The sequence below is a fragment of the Primulina tabacum genome, chromosome 11, assembly GCF_025594145.1.
Source record: "Primulina tabacum isolate GXHZ01 chromosome 11, ASM2559414v2, whole genome shotgun sequence".
Classification (NCBI taxonomy): domain Eukaryota; kingdom Viridiplantae; phylum Streptophyta; class Magnoliopsida; order Lamiales; family Gesneriaceae; genus Primulina; species Primulina tabacum.
The window spans coordinates 33,307,850-33,321,849 of NC_134560.1; the positions used below are offsets into that span (position 1 = coordinate 33,307,850).

The 14,000-nt window shown below is 35.4% G+C and overlaps 1 protein-coding gene across 3 annotated transcripts; it reads right to left on the reverse strand.

The window, feature by feature from the left end:
- Positions 1-1,940: 1,940 nt before the first annotated feature.
- Positions 1,941-13,795, reverse strand: LOC142518894 (flowering time control protein FCA). Of its 3 annotated transcripts, none has more exons than XM_075621744.1 (19): positions 12,773-13,795; positions 12,230-12,300; positions 11,695-11,773; positions 8,269-8,351; positions 8,144-8,195; positions 7,897-7,964; positions 7,456-7,522; positions 7,063-7,142; positions 6,910-6,974; positions 5,507-5,566; positions 5,266-5,422; positions 4,820-4,894; positions 4,195-4,668; positions 3,656-3,859; positions 3,385-3,585; positions 3,261-3,293; positions 2,666-2,731; positions 2,536-2,581; positions 1,941-2,290 (listed from the first exon to the last, which is right to left on the reverse strand). In XM_075621744.1, exons 1-19 carry the CDS (start codon positions 13,665-13,667, stop codon positions 2,283-2,285), a joined length of 2,784 nt encoding a protein of 927 aa, XP_075477859.1. In that variant the 5' UTR covers positions 13,668-13,795; the 3' UTR covers positions 1,941-2,282. The 3 variants fall into 3 exon arrangements, with proteins under 3 accessions (XP_075477859.1, XP_075477860.1, XP_075477858.1); XM_075621745.1 differs by having other exon boundaries at positions 3,261-3,299; positions 4,195-4,626; positions 12,773-13,794; XM_075621743.1 differs by having other exon boundaries at positions 3,261-3,299; positions 12,773-13,794.
- Positions 13,796-14,000: the final 205 nt, after the last annotated feature.

Genomic DNA, 14,000 nt, shown 5'->3' on the forward strand with positions numbered 1-14,000 from the left:
TAGAGAAATTGATGCGCCGGAGAGCTAAGAGGAAAATTTGCAAGTTTGGCCACAAGTTTGAATTTGCGAATGATTTTTGAAAAACTAGTGAAGTACTATATATAGAGGGAGAGAGTTAATCTCCACCGTTGATCTAAGGTAGATCGGACGGTTAGGATGGATCTAGGAAATTGTGCGGACATATGAAAGGACGCGTACCAAAATTGAAGAGACAGGCTCATTATTACCTCGGAATACGAAACGATTTTTCGGCGGATTAAAAGCTAAAGCATGCGTCATAATGACATCCCTCTGACTGCCCGAGAATACTAAACGACAAAAATATTCAAAGTCCGGGAAACATGAGGCCCCGACACAATATTCAAAGTCCGGAAGACATGAGGCCCCGGTACATTATTCAAAGTCCGGAAGACATAAAGCCCCGACATCTTATCCCAAGCCCGGGTGATATCAGATCACGGTATATCGTCCCATCTCTGGGATATTTGAAGCACCCGATGCTCTTACACACACTGAATTATTTTACAAGTATGACTGATCGGGACAGCGAGTATGACTCTAGCCCGACTATTTTAAGGATGGGTGGTGATACCCCCATAAGGATCGAGTCATGAATGACCGGGGGTATTAATTGGATAACTCAGATCAGAGCCAATATGCCGGGTATTCTCCTCACTACCCGGGCACTTCTTCTTCTCCCGGGTAATCAACAGCCCGGGCCCTCATACAAGCACCCGGGTACCTTACCACCGGGGGGCCACTTCGAGAATTGCACCACACTCGAGTGTGATTGATACAGGCTGTCTAATCTGTCAGAACAACATGGGTTTGGAGTGTTCTAAAAGTCATCAGAAGCTATAGTATGGGCAGCCGACTTGCCATACTTAGTAGGTGGCACTGGAAACGAGGTACCTACCCCATTTTCTCTTATAAATAGTAGGTATTAATGTCATTTACAGATTCTGAAATCTTTGAACTCTCAAGCACTTACACAGATTCTCATGTATATTCGCTTGTGTTCATCTCTAACCTGCTGACTTAAGCATCGGAGTGGCTACGCCGGACACTCCTCCGACGCCCATTCACGAGTTCCTTTCTTGTTTTCAGGTGTTATCGAAGCTATTATCTTCACTCAAATTCCTAAACATTAAATTATTGATTTGATCGATTGAACCCCTTACCCGGCTCATCCATTTCACTAAGATCACATCAAATAATAAACCGAAACCGAATTTTAGTTTTGGTTCCAAAACTAGAACCAGAACCTGGAACCATAACCGAAATGAAAATATCAAATTTTATGAACTTGTAGTGTCATATAATTTATATAATTAAGCTCCTTCATTATATTATAAATTAAATTTAACCACTACTTTTGTTTCTTTTGAAAAAAATTACATATTTATAGTATTTTCTAAATTGTAATATAATTATTGAATCGTTTCATTCTTTTATCCTAGCATTTCGAAATTTAAAGAAACATATATTTTACTGTCTAATTGGGAAATTTAAAGAAACATGTTTGACTCTGATCGGATCAAATCATAACTAAATCAGCCGAAACCATCAGAAATCGGACCAAGACCACATCCAAGTGGTTAGATTCCGATTCCACCTTTCATGGGTACTTGAACATAGAATCGTAACCAGGTCTAGGATAAACATAAGAATTTGCCCATCCAAGGATACATGTTCTCCATCTCTCATGTGCATTTGAATTCACCCAAATATACTTGATTAAATTTGTTCCCTCATATTTCCCAGAATTAACGTGTGCGCGTGTTATCCAACCATGCAATTATAATTTTCAGTAGGAATTTTGAAGCTAAATCTCACGAATCATTCAGCCATACATAGAGTCATATCAGTTGCAAGTTCCACAAAATTCAGGCAATAAAGCAGGCAGGGGAAACCCATCTTATTTGGTCGCTCAGGCTCTCTACTCAATCCATCAAGTTTCATTAATTATATACAACGATATCGCTGTCGTTTTATAACCTAAGGAGCACATCAAAGACAAGGAAGATGAAAAAACGAGGTTGAAACATGATAGTCTTGCAGCACTGGTACAAAACAATCACAAATGACAAGGGTTACAAATCAGATATATATATGTGACGGGGTCGTAAGCATTTGAGAACTCTAGAAAAAATATTTGGTCAACGATGAGTAATGCTCTCCTTTCATGTTCGGAGACTAGAGTGCCCACATTCCATTTCCTGTCTTATCTCCTCTAGTCCCCACTGAATGCTACGTGCACTTCCAGTTCTTTTTTATCTGCTTCAGGTTCCTAAGGATAAAACAAGATTAAAATATATGAAGGCGCTACGGGAAAAAACAAATTATACGCAAGGCCAGAAGAGGTCGAACAGAATCAGATGTTTCCTTTGATTTCACTTGATTAAAAATGGGGAAAAAAAAAAGACACGGATTGATAGGTAGCCGTGTGCCAATCGACAAATGGCGACGTCTTTTTAACACGATTTGATTTTTCCCCCATCGACACAAAACTAAGAGCTTGGGAAATGCAGAAACCTGAAGGCTTATTCTTCCACATCCACTCCTGAGAAACCGGAATGTGCTGCAATGAGAACAATATCCATTCAATTAGACAACTACGTAAAAGAATAAAAACATAGATGGATAGACATTTCATTACTCTAACCTGCTGATAGCGTGTTGGATCATTCCCTGGACCAATGCCTACAGGTGTTTGAGCATAACCAAGTTCCTGATATTCCAAGGAATCAATTATTATTTTGAAGAAAATCGAAATAAAGCTCTCAAGTACTATCTGATGTCATTGATCTTAAAAATGAAAAACATCAACAATAATATTTTTTTTTTGAAAAATTCAGATGCCAACATATATAGAGATAAACACATGATGCAAAAATTAACAACAATAATAATAACAATAATAATAAATAGTAAATAATAATGAAAAGGGACACAAATTTCACTCATTATCTGCAACACTATAGCTAGCATGGTAAACAATAGATAAAAAAAATGTATTAGTAAGGCAAGCATATCGATGGTAAGGTAATGTGATTTAGCCGCGAATGACATTATTTGCATTGTTGATCGATAGACATATACAGCATTCAGGAGGTCTAAAACTGACAGCTAAATTACAAACAAAGGCCTGAAAATAGATAAACTGATGGAGTAGAGTAAAATGAAACTCTTGAAACCTCTCAGGCAAATTAAATTTCAGGAAAAACACAGAATTATGATTAGGTGAACCACAAAATTACCTTGGAACTTTGTTTGGCTGAAACTCCCTGACCCTGGTGCTGCAATATCAAAATATATATATAGGGTAAAAATTTTATGCTAAACCTCCAAAATTGTAATGAAAAGTACATAAAAAAAACTGACCGAAGATAATTGAGAAGAGTGCTGCAACGGTTGCATCTGGTTTTGTAGATGTGGTTGATGTTGACCTTGAAGTACTTGCTTCAGTGAAAATTGTTGCATGGATGGTCCTTGTGTCTGAGACTGCATTTGGGGATGTTGGCTAGATGATTTATTATGTTGCCGTGACTGCTCATCTCTCATTAACTCTTCAGGTTTTTCCCACTGCCACAGCCAAACAAAAATCGTAAGGCATATCTCATGAAAGACCATAGATGAACACTGTGGCCCATACCTTGCTTTCACCAGTCAAGCTGTTGTAGTAATACTTGTATCCATCAGGGGAAGTATGCTCCGTCCAAATACAATTAACAATACCCATAGATGGATCCGTAGCAGGTACAGAAAATGAAGCAGAAGTAGTGGGAGCTGCATCTCCTGCCTGCTGTACACTAGGGGTATTGGCAACAGCCTGTGATGCCATTCCAGCCCAAGGAAACTGGATGAACAAAAGCATATTCCTATGATTATAACTCAATTTAGAAAAAAATGGCGCAGCAGTGAAATCAACAACAATTCCAGTATATACCCAAAAACGGATGCCACCAATTTTATTAGCAAAAACCTCATCTCACAACTCATACTAAGAAAAGGAATTTTAAATTATTTCATATTACTGCAACCAGAATTGAATTTGATTTGGATTGCTACCACCTTCAAAATTGAGTTGAGTGGGTCAATACATCACCAAAAGAACCGTCACCGGATTTTGTGGAGAAAACACCAGACCAACTGAGGATAGAACTGTATTTTCAGGTTTAAAATTATTGATACCTGCTGCTTAATAGCTTGTTGACCTTGATGGGCATTTAAATTCTGATTTGACGGCTGTAGCTGCTGCACTTGCTGTTGCAACTGGTTAAAGGCCTGTTGTGATGACTGAAAGGTAGCCTGTAGTGTTTGTTTCTGTTGTGATAGCATTTGAGCCAAATGTGATGATGGTGATTGACTGACAGATTGAAATTGCTGCACAAGAAGTTGTTGATTCGCCAAGCCAGGTGCATGTCCCGGAGTCAATGATGCGTGATGCTGACCTTGAGACTGAGGAATATGTGGCTGCCCATTAAATCCACGCAACTGTCGTGATGATGGGTCATGATTTCCAGAAGTTTCACCAGCGGGGTGAGGCATCCGCACTGAACCAAGTTGTATTTTTGATCCTTGCAAACTCTGGGTGTTGGCAGAAGCTGTATTTGGAGGCATTGACTGCAAAGAAGATGTCAAATGCTGTGGTGACTTGAACAACTTCTGCAAAGCCAGTGTAAAGTCAAATAAATGGAACTTGTGGCAAAGATTTGCTATAGGTTCTGAAATGAAACTCAAGCCCAAAGGAGATAAAATCATTTTTTAGGATATGATTGATATAAAACAAATACAAATAGTTGTCTTCACTAATTACCTGTGCAATAGGAGCAGATACTACAGGTCCAGAAAGTGAACCATTGGAATTTCCAGGAAGGCCTCCAATAGGACCCTAGGAGTTGCACCAAAATAATAAACATACAAATAGAAACATCTTGGACAGAGGTGAGAAAATCATATAGTTCCAATGTTTTTACACACTGGCAAACAAAAATTTACTAATACGACACAACCAAAGGACACCTAGAGCAATATACCGCCCAAAAAAAAATGCATCCCTATATGAAGCGGTGGTTATAAATTTTTAGGGTGAAAAGTTCTAACGGTATTGCCTTTATAGTAATTGAGTACATATAACAGCAGAAATGTAAATAACTACATTAAAAAACAAAATGAAAGTAAGCAGTAAAAACATGCAAAAAGATTGCACAACACACCGTAAAATGGAGAATAGTCTCAATGGAGATTAGGTAATGGTCTTACTGGAATGGAAGAGACTGTCATATCCCCAGATCTAGCAGGTAACTGTTTACCAAACCCATGCATGCCACGAGTAGAAGGTGGTCCTATGCTGCTTGCTGGAGGCCATGAATTAGGAGGAATATGGACATGGAGAGACTCACTAAGGTCTGTTGCTGATCTGCCAAGGTGTATAAAAGTAAAAGGTGAGCTCAAGGAGAATGGAAAAGTTGGTAGATTGCAAGCACGTTGAGAAGAAAGTTACCTGATCCCTGGAGCATGGAAACGAGGCCCAAAACCCATACCGCCAAAACCAGGAGCACCTCTGGAAAGTATAAAATTGAATTTTATGATAATAAATATAAAACATAAGTAAGAGGGTGATTGGCAGATAAGCCTGAAATTTGTTTGGTAATTTTTTTAAAAAAACAACATATAAGCTGTCAAAATAACAAGTTTCAGAGTTTATAAGTTGTTTTAAAAAAAGATGAATATCCCCACCATTTTTTAAGATCTTATTTGAATGTGTTTTAAAAAAAAAAATTATCCTCATATATTTTATAACATTTCAAACATACCGTCGTCTACATAATATATACATTGATTAATAGTCAATAATAATTATTAATATTATATTTATTATTCTTTTTAATATTATTATATATTATAAATAATTTCGTCGTTATATTGAAAAATTAATATTACTAATTATAATAACTATAATTACAATTTTATAAATAAAAACTATTATTATTATTCGTATTAATATTATCGTAACTTACTATTGTTATTATTAATAATTATATTATAGTTGTATAAGTATTATTGTAATTAATAATAACTAATTAACTATCATTATCATTATAATATTAGTATTAGTATTATAATAATAATTGATATCATTTTAATATTAATAATAATTAATAATGATATTATTTTATTATTACATGAATAATAATTTATATAATTATTGTTTCTAATAATATTATTACACGAATAATAATAACTATTATTAATTATTATTTAATTATAAAAATTAGTTACTAACTGTTAATATTATTAGTATTATTATTTTACTATTATTGTAATCATTAACAACAACAATTATTATAATTACTATAATAATTAACATAAAAATTATTATTACTATTATTATTATTATTATTATTAACAATTATTATATTAATCAAAATATAAAATTATATATTATATGTACGTTTTAAAAATAATCATGTTTATTAATTTCATAATGTTATGTTCTTTTGTTAATTATCATAACAAAAAATTCTCATAGTATCAAACGCATCAACAACTTTAAGCTTCATTATCTTATTTTTTCAAACAATTTGACAGCTTGTTTTTAAAATAAGATCGTAGTTTTTATAAGCTCATAAAATAGCTTATAAGACATGAGAGTTTATAAGTTGTTTTAATGAGTAAGTCAAATATTCTCTAAGAATAGGCAATAAGTTTTTATATGAACATCTAGAAACAAAAATTAAGATGACAACGCGATGTTGAGTAAACTATCAAACCTAAATTTGACATAAAAGTACTTTATAGCAGAAAGTTTCTTAAGCATACATGACCCTATAATAATAACACTGCAAGATAATTGGGTAAAAATAAAGAATAAGAACTAAAGTATTAATTATTTTAAAAGGCTACCTCGACTCCCCTGGTTTAGGTCTTTTAGGGTCAGCAAACCTTACATTTAATGGTTGCTCGCATCCCTGTAATATGAAACCAAATGTCTCTTGAATGGACAGTACAAGCAGTAATTGAATGCAAAGCAAGATCATGAACATGTACAGAGCTTACTCTCATAGTGTATATTCCATTAAGAGCATTGATGGCTGCCTGTGCCATCTCTCTTTGAGAGTATTTGACAAATCCACATCCTTCAAACAGTATAATGAATTATCAAAAAACACAAGACAAAACAAAAAAATTCAACTCTGAAATGACGCTGCCACTGATTATTATAGGTCATGCATTTAACCCAGCACCACATAACAATATAAACAAAACAAGTGTCGCACCAATGAAAACAAAAAAACAAGAAAAAATTACAAAATAGGTTTACTTTTGCCACGACACTCCAATTCAGAGTTCATATTCCAGATTGCATGAGAAATTTAATGATATCAAAAGGTGGCTAACTTTCAAATATTTAGTGCGAGACTCCAGACAAACAAGAGAGGGGTAACATACCACGGCTCTGCTTCGTCTCATCACGCATAAGATAGACATCTTCAACTCTACCATAAGGGAGAAAAATCTGAAATGAAAAATCAGTGACAATTCATTTGGATTTTCCTTTGTTAATGTGAAGATGAACCAAAATGACATTCAGAATGACAAGTAATATCATCAGAAACTCGATCAAGCGGTAAGCCACGGACAAACTCCTCATGAAATGCAATATTTACAGACTTGAAACTGTGGATCGCACAGATACTCATTATCTGAACCACATACCCAGCCTATGTCCAGAATAAAGTTGAGGTGTGAAAGGTTTAATGATCGGAGATTGGGACTTCCATCCAAAAGTCATTAGAACATCAAGCATTCTAATTATTAATGAAGGAAGAAAATACAAGGTTATCTTTCAAAATAAAGAAGATAAACCAAACTCTGAGCGACGAAACATACTTCTTCGACTTCCTTTTCGGTAGCATTTTTGTTCAATGACCCAACAAATAACTTGAACTCAGTTGCACCTGCAATAATACCGAAAGGGCCACAAGATGATAAAAATCAAATTCACCAGATTTAAAAACCATAAATAAAAGAGATTATGCAACTATTGGCAGCCAGTGTCAAGGACAAAAAAATTTCGAAACAAAATTATCTAAGCATTATTAACAAGTTAAAATATAAAGAACCATCAGTTAAGTACCAAGACGCTCTCGCTCTCCATCCGCATATCTGACTTGTATTGGACCCAATCCCTGTATAAACCGAATAAAATAAACGAGAGTGGGTCCAAAATGTCAGGATAAAGAACTGAGACCGAGAACATACCCCTGGCAAAATATACTGGTTATGCAGAGCTTTGATGGCTCTATCAGCCTCTTCAGAAGAAGCATATTTGATGAAACAGCATCCTGCATTAATCAAAAGTCAGGGTCCAGATTTTATCAAGATATGTAGCTTCATCCCGGTTCAAGACACGGCTCAAGAAAATCATGGAAACAAAAGCAAAAGAAATTCACTAAGCAGTAAAATTAATCCTTTCTACCATCAAAGGCTCTTAGTATCCAAAAACAAGAAATTATCGTGTTGTGATGAATTAAAACATCATCAGTCAAAAAATCATTTGGTGTGATTAGTGACCAAACGAGAAGACACAAATAACAGATATTCCAACATAATGTCAACAAGAAGTAAATCTGTGCACATCACTACCAGCCATCACTTTCATTAATATAAAGTGCTTATGGTACATCTGCAAATTGTAGAATGGCCACCAACAATCTGTACCTTTTACAAGACTAACAAAATAAAGTACAATAAGTAAAATAATATCACAATATGTTGGGCAGTTTTTTCAGTACGACCATTACCAACAAACATTGAAATGAATCATGGTTAAAATACTAAGCACATAGAAGTTGATTTAAATATCATTTGAATGTCAGAAGACCCTTAACACCTACCTTGTGCCCCAGGCATCATAAACCAAACATTCCATATTACATCAAACCGTAGTAGATCCAAGGATGAGATGTGGAACCAAAAAAGACATATAATAACCTACTAGAATAATTAACAAGAAAATTCTTGAACTCGGTCATTCATTAATTAGCTCCATTCAATCTCATCAAACAAAATAAAGTAATAGAGTAAAAGAAAAGGCAAACAAAAACAAAAGACACCAGATGCACATTCAGCCTACTGGATCAAAACCAAATCCAATTAACAGAAATTAAAATCACCGGTGCATCTCATAAATCATAAACATAGAAAATCCATTCACCATCAGAGTAAACTGAATTTAAAAGGAATACATGGTCAATTTAGTATGCTTTACAATGCACCAACACCACAATCACATAGTCCACGATGAAAAGAATCACAATATGACCTTATGGCTAGGCAACCCATAAACAGAAAAATCAAGCCCAATAACAAGCTCACAGAAGAATGTTTCACAACATAAATAACTTAATGAATAAACAATAAAAAAAAAAAACAGCTGAGGATAAGTTGAAAATAGACCCTACTTTTATTTATGTACCAAAAATAAACATCAAAAAAATAAAAACCGGTGATAAGTTGAAGATAGACCAATCTAGCAGAAGAATCAAAGTATTCAAGTCTAACAAGAATCACAGAAGAGAATCCCTTTGTTTGATTCATCTTTAAAAGTTGAGAATTGTAGACAAGGTATAGAGTCACTTTTAGACCAGTTCATAAAGATCATGTCTCTGCATTCCAAAAGTTACACAAAACCAAGTATTTTTTCATGATCATCGAATGTGCACTGTACCAAAAAATTGAATTGAAGAACCTAAAAGTCTCTTCAACAATGTACGTTCTCTCTATTCTTAAATAACTCGGAAAGATAAAGAGACTAAGTTGGAAGGAAAGACCAAAAGGAAATAGAAGAGTAAATGAGGCTAAAAAGATTAAATGGAAGTAACACAGCAAGATCCAGCATCATCATGCCGCTAAATTCATTCTACTGCAAAATGAAATGCGGAATGCATATCCGACTATACTTAAACATTCACAATAAGTTGTTGAGGTATTAGAAGAAACTAAAATATTATATCATTTCATCTTACAAATAAATCAAGAACTGATTTGTAATTAATCTGGCATTGCTGAATACTGTAAGAAGTTTCTAGATTTAGCTAAACATTCATGATGGTTCCAACAAGGAAATGGATCTTTACCCAGAATTAAAGAATAAACGAAAGCTCGCAGCCACATGATTATGCATCCAGCTTTCGCAGTATAATGAGAATAAAATGGTATAAAATGCATCAAATGGCATGCAGAAGTGGTCAATTCAAAGTACTGCATCCATACATCAATATAATTCCATCATCACTAAACCACAGCTCACATTGCGTCAAATTAACAAATACGTAAATTGAAGGGCCAACAGATTCACTCGAGATTAGTATTTAAGACATAAAAATGCATAAACAGAACAGATTAAGCAGTGAATCCAAATCTGGAATTAGCAGCTAGAGCTAAAACCCTGCAGAATTCTGTTATCAAATAAACCCATCACAACCAACAGAACTTTCACAAAATACATCCACCATTTGATGTTAAAGCATGAAGCAAAATCCCAAAAACATGTTCCACTTGAATATCAATAATGCAGACATCATAAAAAAGCATGACAAAGGAAAAACTTGCTCTAACACAAAAAAGTGGACTTGGTCATCAAGTACATATACTTCATTCTTGCTCTTCCGACACAGAATTCAGAACTCCGACGCAGATATTCTGATAAGCATTACCTTACTCGTGAGGCCAAAACCATATGTAAACGAAATTTCAGATACACTAAGCATGCACCATCCACAAAAAATAAAAAAAAATGTTTGGCATAGACATACACCACCATAGTATCTTCTACTTTACGAAGAAATATATCATTTTCTAGAAACAATCGAAATTGCGCATAAACCACAATAATAGGACGCGGATTTGGTCACAACCATATAACAGTTGGAAGTAAGTGTTACATTACTCAGACATCTAAAAAATGGCGATACATCAAAAAAATGTAAAGAGGATCCAACCTAGCAGCATCACTATGGGTACCAACTACAAGGCAAGCCAACTACTTCTTTCATTCTCAAATCAAACCACATCTCATTTATCAGTCGCATTCATGAAAATACAACCAACCAAAATGGGCTATTAAATGCCGACAGGTGCAAAGGTAGCAACAATAATAAAACAACTAATTGCAACCTCAAACTTCAAATCGTGAAATCAGGACAGAACCATAAAATCAATCAACTTTCCTAAGCATCTTCCAAAATCTAAACCCTCTTTATAAATGATCACACCATTTACATGCATCCAAGTGGGAGACTTAAATTTTTTTTAAAAAAAAGGAATGCTAATACTGTTTGGTGATGAATTAGCATCAGATTGTTATTTCTATTAACATAAAACAGATTGTTTCACACAAATTAGGAAAAACCAAAATGAATACTTCCTAGACTATGCCACAAATCGAGAGTGGCAATAAAAGCAAAACTAATCCCTCTTCTCAGTCAATATACATGGTTTGATTCATAGTATTTCTTTAATTGTGCCTTCTCCTCGGATGACGGAGTTTGAGCAGGAAAGATAGGAAGAGTAAACAATTGTTGAGAAACATAAGGTTATGGCGGCTTCCTTCAGCCTCTCAACAAACCTGAAAAGACATATTCACACAAATATTATAAACGATTAAAATTGAACAAATGCACATACCTTGTTGTTGACCAGTCCTCTTATCCTTGATTAAGGCGACCTCCAGAACACGTCCATGTTTGTCAAACAAAGGTCGTATCTAACATGATCAGATGAAAGGAACAATAAATAATAAAAACACAAAAAAGGCTAACGATTGACCAGATTAATCAAAGCTGAAACTAAATGCATCGCATTAAAAAGTAAAATTCATATGTTTCTTCATCTTATCAGTTTAAACACACCTGAGACTGCAGATTGATATAATATATGAAACGTTTCGTGATCAAAACAAATGACAATGGCATTAATAATAAGTATTTTCTCCTTGTACATCAAGCAAGGCAAATACTATAAAGAATTAGTAATAAATCAGACTACTTTTCTGCATCTACAGTGTACTATTAGTATCTACTCGTACAAGAAACTAATCAGAAGATAGACGACAAAGATAGAAAGGACAAATCACAGAGCCAATAAACCTCTTTAAAATCAAAGCCAAGTTTAAAGTTGTGAATTTGAAACAAATTATAATTCGTCAATACAACAAACTTACATCTACTTCAGTGGCAGTCCTCGGAACAGATCCAACGAAAAGCTTGACAAAACTACCTCCATCAAATTGGTCTGATAATAAAATACAGACAAATGCATCTTATACAATTTAGTTATCAGTTATATCCAAATGTGGACAAAGAAAAATAATTAGTAAAGAGAATAAAACTATAAAACAAAACGAATAGATTATAAACCATATTCAAGTATGTAAACATTACTTCATTAATACATTCTTAAAATTCAAAGCCTACTAACAGTGCACCCACGGCATATGAACATAAATCCCAAAGCTCTATACCTAATATAAACAACTCATTGCAAGCTCAACACCTAATGGGAGAGGATGGAAACAGCAAAACTCCAATTTTGATCTGTATTGAGCTAATCATTTGATTGTCATTCTGTGCAAGCTATATTACATGCTAGCAACCAAATTCTATCCTAAAGAAAATATTTTGCTGCAGTAAATGCGTGCAGCCAACCGAAGCTCTAAATTTAACCTAGAAAATATAATTCACTTTAAAATCTGAATTGTAAGTACCTGGGGACCTTTCTCTAGCATAAAAAGAATATCCTCGCTTCTGCCCAGAAAGAAAGGGTGGCGTTCCGCGGTTATTGTCCAAACCAAATCCTCCATCATCTCTATCCACTGATCGGAACATTTCATCACCACCGCCCTTGACACCACCACCCATTGGTCTTAAACTGCTAGCATCACTGCCCCTGGGCCAAAACATTCCAACATCATCTCTACCACCACCACCCATCTGTTGAAGTCTTTCACCATCAACCCCACCACTGACCATTGCTCCAAACATGTCATCGTAGCGCCCACCACCACCCATTGCTCCAAACCTTTCACTGTCACCACCTCCACTCGTTTGGTGAAACCTTTCACCATTACCCCCACCCATTGATTGAAACCTCTCGCCATCAGCCGCACCCATTGGTCTAAATCTGTCACCCCCGCCACCACCCACTTGTCCAAACCTTGCACCATCAGCCCCACCCCCAATTGCTCGGAATTCTCCTCCAACAGCACCTCCAATTGGTCGAAATCCTCTACCGCTCCCCCCCATAGGTCGAAATCCTCCAACAATTTCCTCACCACCAACCATCGGTGAAAAATCTCCAACATTATCACCAATTGGTCTCAATCCTCCACCAAGGCCGCCATCACCACCACCATGCGGCAAAGGGTGGCGTGGTGAACTCTCAAACGGCCTGATATCTTCCCACGCATCACCACCACTGATAAATCCGCCTCGCTGAGCAGAACCACCATGTCCTCCGCCGCTACCTCTAAAATTTTCCTGACGATAGGCGTAGCCCGGAGGGTCGCCTCCGCCGCGTCTGATGCTATCATTGTAGTTACGGGGATCATCAGAGTTAGTGATGTACCTATCCCCAGCTCTATGCTTGTCAAACTTATCCATGGATTCACAGAAACCTAAATGATCTCAGAAAGTAGACAAAATTGAAGAGAAACCCCAATTCGATGCCCTAAGTCTGAACAATTTGAGTTGACCCGTATATGTGGGCTTTCAACGGGTCAAACTTGTCAATTTGTCGGTAAAAACCAATAACGAAAATGGGCCTGGGTTACTTTTAAAATTTATTTAATATTTAGGTTACAATTTGATTGAAAGATAAAATAATGAAATGATTAAGAGAAAAATGATAAAAAGAATGATTGAAATAGATAATGATAAAATAATATTATGTTTGGTATGATTTTTAAGAAATGGATAAATAATAATCTTTTGATG

Bases quoted from the DNA above. Each gene is read 5' to 3' on its own strand.
- LOC142518894 (XM_075621743.1), bottom strand. From the start codon at position 13,667: ATGGATAAGTTTGACAAGCATAGAGCTGGGGATAGGTACATCACTAAC. The intron at 7,965-8,143 runs GTACTTAACTGA...GTATTATTGCAG, and splicing joins TGGAGAGCGAGAGCGTCTTG to GTGCAACTGAGTTCAAGTTA. The intron at 7,143-7,455 runs GTATGTTACCCC...TACTGTTTGAAG, and splicing joins TGAGACGAAGCAGAGCCGTG to GATGTGGATTTGTCAAATAC.